The sequence below is a fragment of the Oreochromis niloticus genome, linkage group LG5, assembly GCF_001858045.2.
Source record: "Oreochromis niloticus isolate F11D_XX linkage group LG5, O_niloticus_UMD_NMBU, whole genome shotgun sequence".
NCBI lineage: Eukaryota > Metazoa > Chordata > Actinopteri > Cichliformes > Cichlidae > Oreochromis > Oreochromis niloticus.
The window spans coordinates 36268311-36283329 of NC_031970.2; the positions used below are offsets into that span (position 1 = coordinate 36268311).

A 15019-nucleotide genomic window follows, 5' to 3' on the forward strand; every position below is an offset into this window, starting at 1 on the left:
AAATAATAACTATTATTTTGAAGTTGGAGTGCTGAGGATTGAGTCTGTTTTGTATGTTTTAAAAACATTTTAGATCGACTTTATTAAAAAATAAAGACTGCAAAGTACAATACAGTAAAAGTGAGCAAACTAGCATTACTAGCATTAATATTTTTGTTGTTTGTCTTAATTTTTGATCTTTCATACCTTATTATTGGATCACAACAAACTATTACAAATCTGTGTATACATGTTTGGAGGTGGAGGAGAGGTTCTGTTGCAGTTCTTGTGCATTAAAATGTTCGGTGGTTGTATTCAGTTTCATTGTTGTGTTGGAAAAATCATCTCCTGACAAAGTGCTCGAGCTGGGAGTCATCTTTTCATCCAGTATTTAGCTATATAATCTGATTCACCTTGTGCATCCCCTCTCAGCACACTTTTGTTTTGTTTTTTGGATAGCATCCTTCTGTTCTTGCATGGTCTTAGTATCACTAAGTCAAAACCACTTACCTTCAGATTTTCAAAATCAAGAAATCATGTTCTTTACTTTCATATAATCTCCCTTTTAAATTATACAATCTAGCATTTCTGAAACTTCCTTATGAAAGGATCTTTAATAGCTATTTTCACATTCTTAATATTCTAAAATGGAAATAGGATTCAGTCATCATATCGCACATCAGCAATTTTAATCAAAAATAGTATGAAAACATTTAACAGGAACATTTGGTTAATGTAACTTGTTTATATTCCCAAATACCCTGCTTATCAGATAAGTGAGATGTTTGAAACAGCAGGAGCCTCTTTTTGCTTTGTTCTCTGAGAGGTAGTTGGAGTATAGGATGACATATTCATTTCTGATGGCACACAGCGTGCAGGTCATGGAGGTTGTTAGGGGCAGTAGGTTTCTATCAGTGAGACTATTCATTGTGCTCTTTGGGGAAACTGATTGAGGATATCCTCCAAACAATTACTGTGGATGTTGAAATTGGTTCAAAAGTTTTCCAAGGTATATTCTTCCTCCCATCCATCTCCCAGATTCAGCAGGCTCCAAGCAGCGAACAATTGTATTTATTGGGTCCAAGCTCATTCTTCATGTCTAGTTAAAATTTAGACTTGCATGCTTCCTTACACCTAGGATACATTTTCCTATGTGATGTCACAACTTAATATATGTTGCTTTGTGTGCTGGGGATTTGTCGGTGTCGAGTGGACAGTTATTGCTTAAAAATCTCTCTACACAAGCACACTACCTTTAATTACTCTGTGGTGACACAGAGGGTCAAAGGGAAGTGCACAGTAGAGTTTGATTATATGTCACAAAAGAGAATGGGAATTTAGTTACCCAGGAAAAATCTGTTTTACTTATCTAGTAAGGGTTAGATATATATATTTAGGGAACATGATCCTTTTAAAAGTAAAGGAGTCATCAAACAAAGCAAAAAAAGAGAAAACACAATAGCCTATGAGATCTTTAGGGGCCGTTACAGGCATCAGGTTACTGCGGAAGTCAGCCTCTTTCCTCCTTCAGAGCTTTCTGTGCAGATATATTGTTGCATTATTTTGACAGGGGAGAAATCAGGCCACAAATTAGTCACCTTTCACCTCTAAATCAAGGACCACCGCCCTAAGGCTGAGACAGAGCACCACAAGCAGCAGCCAAACTCGGAGCAATCAGAGGCCTGCCCCGCTGGACTGATATTGTCTGTACTAATGTCTTGGGTCATTCCACCGCTTCCTCCCACTTGCATGTTGGGAGGAAAACAATAGTCTAGAGAGTGTCCGTTGTTGAGAGCACAGTGTGTCAACATTATCGCCCATACAAAACACACACACCCACACACACATTCATCTGCTCTTTTTAGACTAATATAGCACTCAAATTTTGGTGTATCATGGATTTTCCTCACTTCCAAATTAAATGTATCATAAAGGCATTACACCTTTGTTCAATGACCGTCGTTCACAGTTTAGATGGCCTCTTTTACTCCTCTCTCAAACTGTCTGTCTTCTCTGTCCAAAATGTGAGTAATGGCATGCCTGAAAGAGTGTATTTTCTCCTTTAAGTGCGGGTGTATAGCTGAGTCTTATCCTGTTGAGGTAAGTCTCCTTTGTTGTTTAATGTGTTTGTAGAGTAGCTGTTTGGTTTCACTGCACTGCATACACTATGTTGTTTAGCTTGTGCTTGGGTGTTTTGTCTTTGGGATGAACCAGTGGTTTGGGGGTTTTTTGTCTGAGTTGCCAGGTCTAAAATGCACCGGGAGATAAGATAAAGATTCAATAAAATCTTGAAATCTTTTGTCTGTCATTTGTACACATACACTAGGTCTGGGTATACAGGAAATCATGTGCAGAGCTGAGAGTTAGGGTCAAATAAATACAGATAAATATAAACAGTATAAAACAAAGCTGTGGTGATGTGAATCTTTAGCTTTTTGTTTGTTTGTCTTTTTGTTTGTTTCTTTTTAGTTGAAGTGTTCACACTGATGGCATCTGCTTCTTGGGAACTGACTTCAACCCAAGTGTCCTCAGTGCTCAGTCTGGCTACTATGGGTGACACTGGAGAGTCCATGGCACATGCTTTTTTCTGTAGAAACCTTGTATTTTAAATTTGTGGTTGTAGGGCAGAGATCTAACACATTTGATTGGGGTGCAATTGGTTCTGTTTTAGCAGCTGAGCAGCTGACCATACAAAGCAAGAGTAAACTATTACATTTTTATTTTTATTTTTTTTTTAATCCCCCGCTTGCCCCTGTGGGCGGTCTATCCTTCAAGCTCGGGTCCTCTACCAGAGGCCTGGGAGCTTGAGGGTCCTGCGCAGTATCTTAGCTGTTCCCAGGACTGCGCTCTTCTGGACAGAGATCTCCAATGTTGTTCCTGGGATCTGCTGGAGCCACTCACCTAGTTTGGGAGTCACTATTCATGTAACCCCTTCCGCCAGGGTTACTTGCATAGTAGCATTCCAACAACGCCCTATTTTCATCTCTTGCACACCGATGCCTTTTTGTTCCAGTAGCCCACCTCTCGTCAGGGTGCCCTGGTTCTTCAACACCTGACCCGGACCTTGTTGATCCGGGCGACATCCGAGCCAGTATGCCTTCATGTTTATCTGTCTCGCTCATGTCTGCGGTAGGCTCACTTAGCACGGGGGGTCTAGCCTTAGGACCCTTACTGGATACAGATATATATATGTTTATATAGTGTGTGAATGGGTGGATGACTGAATGTAGTGTAAAGCGCTTTGGGGTCCTTAGGGACTAAGTAAAGCGCTATACAAATGGTAAATGGTAAATGGCCTGTATTTATATAGCGCTTTTCTAGTCCCTAAGGACCCCAAAGCGCTTTACACTACATCCAGTCATCCACCCACTCACTGGTGATGGCAGCTACATTGTAGCCACAGCCACCCTGGGGCGCACTGACAGAGGCGAGGCTGCCGGACACTGGCGCCACCGGGCCCTCTGACCACCACCAGTAGGCAACGGGTGAAGTGTCTTGCCCAAGGACACAACGACCGAGACTGTCCGAGCCGGGGCTCGAACCGGCAACCTTCCGATTACAAGGCGAACTCCCAACTCTTGAGCCACGATCGCATATATATGGTAAATATATATATATATATATATATGTATATATATATATATATTTACTATATATATATGTATGTATGTATGTATATATATATATATATATATATATATATATATATATATATATATATATATATATATATATATATATATATATATACATATATAGGGAATGAATGTAACACAGCTGAGAAAGAAATATTCAAAACTCCAGAAGGTTTTTTTTGTAAATCAAAGAACAAAGTTGCAACTACGAATTGGTATTTATTACTGATACTCATTTGTGAAACACAAAGACTTCAGACACTGTTAAAAAAAAATTTATGCCCTCTGCCCACAGAGGTCTGAGACATCTATCAGAAGTGGTGGCATTATTTTCGAGAGATTTGATTGGCCAGTGATTGAGATTTCCTACCTTTTGATCTCTAATCTGGAACAGTTTAGGTTTGCAGCATAAGTTACAATATCGATGGAGACCAGTAAGAAGTGAACCACCATCGTAGTGCAGAAAATCCAGAGAGAAATCTGAATAAGATGAAATCTGTTTACAGCTCTGTTTGCATCAGACTTTGTTTTCGTTTTGCATGAACAACAATATGGGGACGACAACCCAGAATGCCTTTTGATTTCCAAGCTCTTGAGCTCTGTAGATTATGTGTTATTGCCTTTTTTGGAGAATTTTATGTTACCCATACCTTGGTTAATGCATTGAGTAATTTCACACAGGCTCACTATCTTCATAGCTAAAGACCTATTCAAATGGATACCAACACAGGATAATAAATTGTGACAATTTACCTAATCATCTCAGGGATTTTGATGACAGTGGAAACACAGCAAACTAAGTGCTCAGACATTCTAGTCCCTAAAACTAGAAATTCAGTAGCTTTTGTTTCAACTATGTTTTATTTTGTGCTCTTTTATAGTTAAAACAAACATGATAAAAGTACATCTTTAAGAAATACACTAGAGCAGGGGTCGGCAACCTGCGGCTCCGGAGCCGCATGCGGCTCTTTAGTCCTTATAGTGCGGCTCCGCGTGGTTTGGGCAAATAAATTAGAAGTATTTAGCTGAAGTGTATTTTATTTATGTTAGTTCTTTTTAACTTGTAGTTCTAAATTGGAAGATTATTGTGATATTGAAATATAAAAATAAAATTATATTCTATTATTTTTTCATCGCTCAAAATAAGAGTCACTCGCAGAAGCCGGTGTACCCGCCGAAACGCGGTGCATTTATCGAGACTTTCAACCCCAGGTAGGCCAATTATGGATCTTCGGATCCACATTATGTCAGCAGCTGTTCTCCACCGTGAACTATGTTAAAGACAAACACCGCTCACGCCTGACAGATGACAGCTTACAGTCCTGCGTTAACTGACTTCGTAAAGCCCCGATTTGCGGACTCTGTGAGCAGAGGTTCAGGAGCAGAAGTCCCATTGTAAACACATCACGGCAGACCCGACGATGTTTCCATGAACATGCTTTTCAGCATCTCTTTATTGACCACTTTTCACACACGGTTGCTGTACGCATACAGCCGGCTGTAGCTTTTCAGCTCACAGCCCGACATACACCACCAACAACACAACAGCACAGATAGCGCAGACGTAAAGGCAGCGAGGCGTGATTGCGGGTGTCGCTCAGGTGCGTCCGCCTCCCCTGCAGCGGCGCTGCAAACCACGCCCCGCCGCACGCATTAACCAGGTAAAATACATATTTAGGCAGAATTTTGCAAATATCTATTTTTCCTTTTTTTTCAGCAGCATAGTGCTTTTTTCCAATTATTTTTAAAAGTCAGGTCAAGGCTCCAACAGCCCAAAGGCGATATGAGGATGGTGGCTGACAACAGTTTTTGTTTGCTACATGGATCATTTAGTTTTAGTTGATTACATAAATAAAATGTAATTTTCTCTGTAGCACTTCATGGATTTCATAAGCAGCACACCTTTGTTGTTCACACAAAGCATAAAGATAAAAAACAATATATACAGTGTTTTCTTCATTTTAGATGTCAAAAAGTATTTGCGGCTCCCAGTGTTTTCTTTTGCGTGGAAACCGGGTCCAAGTGGCTCTTTGGGTGTAAAAGGTTGCAGACCCCTGCACTAGAGCATAAGAAGATACCTTAGTATAGCTGTTCAAATATTCTAATGTTATGGCATCCAGATATATTGCTACGTCTGGCCTATTCACTTGTTATCTGGCTGCTGCAAAGGATTAGGTTGCTCCCTGCTCTCCCACTCCACCCATCCATGGAAAACAATCATAAAAATCTGAGGCAGCCGATCCAAGACCGCTGTCCCATGAAAGGGCCCACAGTCCGTGTCCAGTCGTTATCTTCTCTGACAGACTGGCTGGTAGGGAACCAACTTCAGGGTTAGTGAGGGGGCGGAAGGTGTCTGTAATGTCAACCAGTTGAGCTACAGCACCATAAGGGTCTGTTTAGGGCTAAATGTGGTGGAGGGGAACAGTATCGCAATCTTAGCCCTTCCTATATGCCCCATGGTATCTCCCACTAATGCTTACCAGATGGAGCTGAAGATGGGGAAAGTGCCGCTGATGACTTTGACAGAATAATTTATGTTCAGATGGAATTTTATACAGTCATGTACAGGGATATCACTAACTTTAATGAGAAAGAGGTGGTTGTTTCATACTTTCCATCATGCGTCCTGTATATAAAAGATATCAGTTGACTAATGCACAGGCTCTTGTGTGCAGGCTTACACTACTGTTGGTTGCAGTCACAATTCTACAGTTTTTTGTTTAAGTAATGAAAAATCCTAATTCTGTGACATATCTCTGACTGAAACAGAAGACATTACAACAAGTCTCTAATGATGCAAAGGAAATAAAATGTTCCACCCATTATTTGTAATCAATCAGGCAAAAAGCTGGCCCAATGAATTAAATTATTGTTTTTCTGAATCACCTCAAAGATGCCACTGAAATTAAGTGCTTTCCCCCTTCTCAGTTTGTCATTTTTTCATCAAACTCATTTTAATATTAGACAAAGATAACCCAAGTAAATACAATATGAGGCTTGGGTGGGTGCCATTCTGTGCTTCAGGGGCGTGCCTGGTTCCCTGGTTGTTCCTGCTGGTGTCCTTTCTGGCCTTTGGATCTGTCCACTGTCCCTGGACTCTTGTGGTGCTAATGGGTCCTCTTCCTGGCTGTCCATGCTGCCTGGGATGTGCTGTCTAGACTCTAAATCACTAGTTGTGACCTATCTGCATGTTTGTGACTCAGCAGTGTCCACTACAGTTTGGTCTTCACTCTTGGTTGTGGCCACTGGGAGTTTCTGGTCACATGTGGATTTTCATCACTGTTCTGTGTTCTGATGTTTGGACTCTGGTAACCTTGATCCAAGTGGGGCTGTGATTCCAACATAAATCACCAGACTTCCTGCTTTTGTTTCTGCTTGTTTCTTCATCTGTCCTCTCTGTTCTGTTTCTGAGTTTCATTGTGGTGCATTTATCCGTCTTAGATGTGAAATAGACATCAGGGATAGGATACTAGGGAAGATGACATGCACATGTTCACATTTTTTAAAGAGCTAATGATGTGTCAGAAGACCTGCATCTGATGGTACATATGACATGTCAGTTGGCTTCCTGTTTCAGGACACTTGTAAGTACTTTCCTTATTTATTAGTAAGGTGTAGAAATACATTTAGAACTATACGTGAATGTTTCCCTTCCTGTTTAACTGTGACCATAACTATTCAAGTCTGTTATTGTTGCTTGTTTTGGGCCAGTAAATTTGTCACAGCTATCAAAACCAATTAAACAACTGGTTGTATAGTACTTGTATAATCTGATTGCGTGTGCCATAAATATCATGCTAGCTGACAGTTTACAGTAAGTTCACTGCACAGTTGTTGGCTGATTTTCACTGTCTTTTTGGAGACATTCCCATCCAGGAATTAAAATAACCATCAGATGAGTGTAACAGGCCATCTGGGCCCAGACTGATGTCAAAACTGGCAGTGACCCAGGGCCTCGGGCCCCACAGGGAGGGTCTCATTAAGGTTGAGCACTGGAGCTTTTTTTTCCTTCCTGTACTTCTATGACATCTTCCTGTCAGGGGGAACAAAGGCCGCTGGGAGCCATTGATCGAGCTCCACAGGGCCCTTACAGTTATCAGATAAGCTCACACGGCAGCTTCTAATTAGGTTTTAGCACTGACTGGTGGAGAGAACTGGAGGGTTGGGATGCTTTATGCAAGTGTGCAGTTATTTGTGCTGCCCCCAAGGACTGCAATAACTTTCTTTCAGAGGGGTGTACCTCCAAACATCACTTCAAGACTTAGAGGATTCAGTTTAGTCATAGAATAAATCAAGATTAACGTTGAGTTTTACTATATGCACTACTATATGGGAATGAAAACTTAAAAAATTGCTGCCTACATACAAGAATGCTACTTGTGGTGTCATAAGGGGACCAAGGGCATGTGGTCAGAAATATAAACCAGACAAAACCACTTGAAAACTAATTGAAAATGCAGATTATAGACAAATCTCCTGTTTTCACAAATTAGGATTGTTAAGATTGTCTACAGTAACAATCTGCTGGCAACATTTAGCATTCTTGCACAAGATGCAACTGTAAACTGCAGTTTACTCATACATACATTGTTTTAGATTATTTAGTTCTTTATATATAAAGAACTCGGGGAATGGTGGAGCAAAACAAATCACAGCACTGTTAGGAATTAATTTTTCAAAACTTAAAAATGTCAAAAAGCATTTAGTTTATTTGAAAAATATAGCATTGATTTGCACTTGGAAGCAAATGGCATTGCAATTTAGACTCTACAAATATCCCAAATCCACTACACTGCAAGTCTGCAAGTTAGCAAGAAACCAAATACTGTAAATGGTATTTTTGGTATAGCACAGTCTTTCTATGCTGATAGTGTTTCGGCCTTAGTATCATGGGAATAAACAAGCCTACATAGATTTGACTTGATCTTCCTATTATTTAAATAGAACCTAGAACAAACCACACAAACCAAAACAAATGTGTTTTGGACCCTAAAAAATTCTTACAATCTTCATTTTTGGTTATTATTAAGCTAATCTTAATTGTTATTCTAGTTGACATTTTAAAAAGCTCTAAAAATGTTCCAGAGTCTGACTTGTATTAAACAGGAACTCTTTGTGGCTGCACTGATATAACACAATCATTATAGAACAGTTGGGGTGATCAAGATGTACAAATTGTACAAGATGTATTAGCTTGGCACAAAAGCCTAGAAGGATTCAGCATATAACTACTTTTAGCTACGTTTAGCTTTTTTACCTGTTTACTAAAACATATTCCAGTTATAGTTATATAATCGACATAATGTGTAGACTCTGTGTATCCCAATCAAACTGGATGAAGGGTTTAGGAGTTTCAGCTCCTAAAATGTGCCACCCTTTTTTTTAGGGGAGCAAAAGTAATTGAGCTATTTCATGGACAGGTATGGGCAATTCCTTTGTTATGTCATTATCAGTTAAGCAGTTAAAAGGCTTGGAGTTGGTTTGAGTTGTGGTGCTTGCATTTGGAAGGTTTTGCTGTGAATAGACAACATGCGGTCAAAGGAGCTCTACATGCAGGTGAAAAAAGCCAACAAGCTGCAAAAACAAAAAAAACATCTGAGAAATTGGTACAATATTAGGAGTGGCAAAATCTACAGTTTGGTACATCCTGAGAAAGAAAGAAAGCACTGGTCACTGGTCACAGCCAACCAAGTGAACAACAGTCTCCAGGAGGGGTAGGCGTATCGACATTCAAGTCTACTGTAAAGAAAAGACTGCATAAACGTAAATACAGAGAGTTCACTGCAAGGTGCAAGCCACTCATAAGCCTCAAGAATTTGCTAAGACAGTGTCATAGGACGGTGTTTCATAATATAGATGGACAATGACCCAAACATACAGCCAAATCAACCCAGGAGTTTATTAAAGTAAAGGAGTGGAATATTCTTGAATGGCCGAGTCAGTCACCTGATCTTAACCCAACAGAGTATTTCACTTGCTGAAGACTAAACTTCAGACACAAAGGCTCGCAAACAAGACAGCAACTGAAAGCCGCTGCAGTAACAGCAACAGAGCATTAAAAAGGAGGAAGCCCAACATCTGAGTTCATCCATGAGTTCAAGACTTCAGGCTGTCATTGCCAGCAAAGAGTTTTCAACCAAGTGCTAGAAATGAACATTTTATTTTCAGTTATTCAATCTGTCCTGTTGCTTTTGAGACCCTGTAATAAAGGGATTGTGTTAAGATCTTTTTGAATTAAAGCTGCAGGTCTGCACTTCAACTCCATCTGAGTTTTTTTCATTTCAAATTCATTGTGGTAATGTAGGGAACAACAATTAGAAAAACGTTGTCTCTGTTTAAATATTTATGGACCTAACTGTTAGAATATTTACCAAACAAAAAATAGAATAATCCAATCTTTTAACATTTTTTTAAGAAATAATGAAATGTGATTTCTGTTGATTTCACTAATCTGCTCGCAGACTTGCAGATTGAGTACTATAATCCATCACAGTGGACAGCTTGTCCACTTTTATTCTCACAACATTGTCTGAGGTTACACGGTTATACTGTGCAGATTTTTCCAGTCAATTTCCAGCATTTATCCTTCAACCCCGTTAAAAAGGTGTACTCCCATCAGCCTCTTCATGTGGCCAGAGCGCTGCTCTTCTGATATAATCCACAACATTAACATTCAGCAGCAGCTGTGTTTGTCTGCACACAGGGTGGTAGGTGATATTAGCCGTGACTGATAAACACCACACGTGAATCCCAACTAAAATGATATACTACCAAAGTGGAGTTATGCACAGATCAGTCCTTAGATTTCTTTATTTATGTAGACCCTGCCTCCAAATTTACAAAACTCTGAATGGAGCATAGGTCATGTAAGCAAATTAGACCTTTTTTTTTCTCATAGGAGACTACAGACATTTATGAAGAAACTTGAAGCTCTACCACCAAAGTTCAATCTTTGTCTCTTCCTCTAGTCCATGGATAAACTTGTGCAGTTCTTGATATTTTCATCAAGAAGTAATCATCAGTCACCACAAGAGATCCAACACTAACTTGTGACTTTCTTGTGAACCTCCAAAAAAAGTTTCATCTATAGAGTAAATACAAATCAAACAGCACAGCCTGTTACAAGAACTCTTTAAACCCTGACACCTACTTAACCACACAACTTGTTTGAACATGCTGGTGGGCCTTGAATGGAATTTCATGGTTATCACTATGAGCGCAATCTAAAAAACTTTTTTTTTCTTCTTCTGGTCTGTTTATGCAATTTTTATTTATTTAAAAAAAGGTTACCAAAGAGAAACAAAGGACAACAATGTAAATGTGACATGCAATTAAATCACTTCTGATGAAATGAGTTGATCAAGGATTCTTGCATGATAACCAGTTAGTCTTTTTCTGCTTTGGGCTCTATTATATCGGCTGGGGCCTGAATGAACAAAACTATAAAGACGTTACCACTACAGGTCTGAAACAAGTAGAGAAATGTTGACATTGTTTATTTATTTATTTATTACTTAAACTCAGTTTATTTACTTAAATTGAGTGAACCTACCCAGGAAACAAACTGTAAGCTTTGTTCAGCTTTGTTATAGACCAAACTATTTCAAAATATGCCAAATATAGTGTCACAAAAACAGTTTCTGTGCATCACCAATAAAAACCCCTTTAACAGGCCATGCAAAGGGGGCCTTTAATGATCTCATCACATACTTATTGCTATGTTGACAGAAAAATACAAGAGAGTCATGCCTATGTAAAAATAAATTTAATCTCAAAGTAGATAAAAACATGTAGATAAAAACATTGCCTCTCAGATATCTCCTCTGACACTCCAGAAACTATTCAGGTGCATAGGTCTATTTGAGAGAAAAGCTTCACACAAACATCTTGAGGACCAGCACCAAAGTGTTTGTGAATGTTCATTAGATCAGATCAAACCATTGTTTTTGTTTGTTTGTTTGTTTGTTTTCTTTTGTTTTTCATCACAAAAAGGAATGACATTAGTAACATTTGTGCATGATAAAACCCATATTTGTAAATTGGAACCAGTAAACAACACTGATAATATGTTTTATCCCTCCGTGCAATAATCAATCAGTCAATTAGGTTGACAGGTAACAGTGGTATAACAGATTACATGTAATTATGTATTCCAATATATCTTTAAATTATCCCAAATTATATTTAAAAACTGTGCAATTATACTTACATTTTCATGGATTACTTGACATTTTTATTATGTTCTTTGTGATATTTCCAGGAACTTAAAGTTACTTTGGATGGACTACTCTTTGAATCAGCAGCATCTTTTTCTACTCAATAGTTAAAGCACTGGTTATTATCATCAATGTGGTAAGGGTCAACAGTTTCATTGTAAGTGCAATTTGATATGAGTCACTGTAAATGCTGAGTATGCAAAATGAATTGTACTTGTACGGAAAATGTTCAAAGTACAAAACAAAGTACTCTTGGACACAGAGTTCTAGGATGTTACAGATTTTTACTAGATTAAACATTTTCAAAATGTATTCTGTTAGTAATTTTAAAAAGGGAATTGTATGTGCTCATTAATAAACTGCATTTTAAAGGATTCTCCATTTTTTGTTTTGTTTTGGTTCATAGTTTCCAACTATTAGTAATCACACTTTAGGTGAGTGATCCAAAGTGCTGTATGTAAGTGTAACACCATTATTGATCTAGGGTTAGTATGGATTTCTGTTTCCCTAATGTGTAAGATCTGTTCATCTAATGTATGTATGTAAGTAACCTTCTTAGTGCTGCTCACTTTGTATGTCATAATGTTATAATTTCAGATTATTTATGGAATAATCCACTATACCCCTAACAGTAACAATTTGTGTACTGGATTTCTGGCAACTGCTGGAGACATACAGGTAGTTCACTTGGCAATCCTCCTGTCTCACTAAATAAGCAGACAAGGCCTCACAAAGTAAGAGGAGCCCTTCAGGACTGCTGTAGTGCTGAGATGCTTCAAGTCTCTAGGAATATCTGCTGGGAGGAAGAAAAAAATCCCACACTGCTCCAGTTTAGACATTTTCATCGTCGACTTAGCTGTCTCACACTGCTTCCATGCATTTTCACACAGTCTCGTCTGTCCTTCACCTGTGAACAAAGATGAATAATCACCTTCAGTTTCAGTACTGTCATCATCTCTGCGCACCCAAGGAAAGTAACTCATTGCACTCAGGATCGTTGCAGTTACACAGTTATGATATGACACTTATAGATTATTAGATTTTTCACAAACACGGTTGTCAGTGTGGTGTAAAAAGGCCTCATATGCTTTACACTAAAGTTTCTAAATTAATCTCTCAAATTATTTGCAAAATAACAGAATTAAAAAAATTACTCATTAGAATTCATTAAAGCACACTGTCAGGTCTACCTGAAAACAATATTTAACAATTAATGTACTGGGGTTTTTTTACTAGCTATTTTTTAAGCTGTGCTTACCAATCTGACCAAAGCTCTTTTCTAAATTTGTCATTTTCGTATTTCCTCATCTGTCGATAAAACCGGACACGTCGTAAGTTCTAAGTGCACATGTCTTCTGAAGTGTTTGTTTATCAAAAAGTCCAGCACGGTGTGTATCCATCATGTATGTTTCTTATAAATATTGGAACCTTTTGGAATTAACAACGCCCATAATTGCACCCTTCTAGTCCTGCAGCAGAAATGGTGCAGGAATTGTAAATATATTTTCACCCTGAATAGAGACTGTATTCCACAGAATGCGGAATTAGTGAGACTGGATTTAATAATATAAGCTATACGTGTGCGCATCGGTCGAGGCAGAAAGTATAGAACATAATAAATGTAGTGTCGTGTATGCTGGTGAGCTGAGTATCTTCTGAGTATTTTACCCCTTTGCGTTGGTTGCTCAGGCAGAATGTGCAGATAGTCCGGGGCTGTTTGCCCTGCCCACCCCCCTTCACTTCTCTGTACACAGCACTCAGGCACGGCTGTTCGCCCTCTCTTCCGTCTCCTACCACCAGCACGTTGGCCAGGTGAGAAATATAGCTGGATGCCAGGCGCAGCGTCTCGATTTTGGAGAGTTTTCTGTCCACCGGCTCGGTGGGGATGAGCGTCCGCAGCGCCGTGAAGGCCGTATTGACGTTCTGGGTCCGATGTCTCTCTCTGGCGTTGGCAGCGTTCCGCTGTCCGACCACAACTCCGCCGGACTCCCGCCCGTAACTCTCTCCCGTAGTGCCGCAGCAGCCGTACCCCTGATCGCTGCTGCCGTCGCTCTCGCTGCGGTTCCCTTCATCGTCGTCCGACATCAAGGTTAGGTCCGCGGGGTAAGAGAAAGGATGCGTGGAGACGGGTCTCAGCATAGTGAAAGCCATCACTCAAAGGCAGGTGGGGAAATCAATCCCTTATATTCAAGTGGAAAACAGCGGCATGGAGACAAGAGTCGTGCGTAAAAGTTGCAGTAGCTCCAAGCCAACAGACTTCCCCAGTACGTTCTGACACCCTCCTCCTGTGTGATAGTCAGCGTGACAGGCAGGGCTCTTATATACTCTTTTACAGTAGTCTGCCAGCTTTACGGGAGGGGTGGAGCAGATGCAGACACTTCCATTTTCCCAAATGTTCGTTCTTAAAGTGTGGTGTTCATTTGATGAGATGTGTAACACAAATGGACGCGCCACATAGAGAGTGAAGAGCAAAAAGGCACAAAAGAAGATGACAAATCTCGATTGTGCCGATCGTTAAAATAAAAACAAATCTGATCTGGTCATATCTGTCAGCTACTGCAGATTAGGGTCGTTTTAGACAGAACAAAGATGTAAACTAGTCAATATAACAATATCTCAGCAAGCTACAACATGAAGCAGCCAGTTACACAAATGCCCTGAGCCTTAAGTATCATTCTGAATGTCTCCCTTCTGCTATACACATTTCATGTAACATCCTATGACACTGTCTGCGAGTTAAATAAATAAATACATGTCTCATTATCTGCGAACCATTTGAAGTCATCAAAAAGTGTAAAATAACTTTTTGATGTTAAATGGGCAAAAATACACCCCACTCAATAAAAATGAGGACAGGGCTGTGCTTTTTCAGTATTTTTGATGATACTCAAGATTCTTTGATGATTGTTAGAACATAAGAGATCCTCAAATAATGTTCATTGTATGGTCATTTCTTTAAACCTCAGGTAGTTAAACAGATTTAAACAAAGGTTCTTTCGTAGTAACAAACTTCCACTACGAGTGTGATATTCCACCAGAGTTGAGATCAAAATCTGGACCAGGTGTAGGAGTCCAAAAAGGTGTCATACACAAAGTCCACAATATTTAGGTGAAAGTTATAATAATATAATATAATATAATATATATAATAATAACACAATAGCATCAGTCACAGATAAAATGAATGCA

The 15019-nt window shown here is 39.3% G+C and overlaps 1 protein-coding gene across 1 annotated transcript; it reads right to left on the reverse strand.

Moving 5' to 3' along the window:
- Positions 1-11367: 11367 nt before the first annotated feature.
- Positions 11368-14387, reverse strand: LOC100703713 (transcription factor 15). The gene is made up of 2 exons (XM_003446480.5): positions 13499-14387; positions 11368-12737 (listed from the first exon to the last, which is right to left on the reverse strand). Exons 1-2 carry the CDS (start codon positions 13979-13981, stop codon positions 12672-12674), a joined length of 549 nt encoding a protein of 182 aa, XP_003446528.1. The 5' UTR covers positions 13982-14387; the 3' UTR covers positions 11368-12671.
- Between the last annotated feature and the right edge of the window lie 632 nt (positions 14388-15019).

Coding starts and splice junctions, on each gene's coding strand:
- LOC100703713 (XM_003446480.5), bottom strand. CDS start 13,981: ATGGCTTTCACTATGCTGAGACCCGTCTCCACGCATCCTTTCTCTTAC. Junction 12,738..13,498: donor TGAGCAACCAACGCAAAGGG/GTAAAATACTCA, acceptor CTTTGTTCACAG/GTGAAGGACAGACGAGACTG.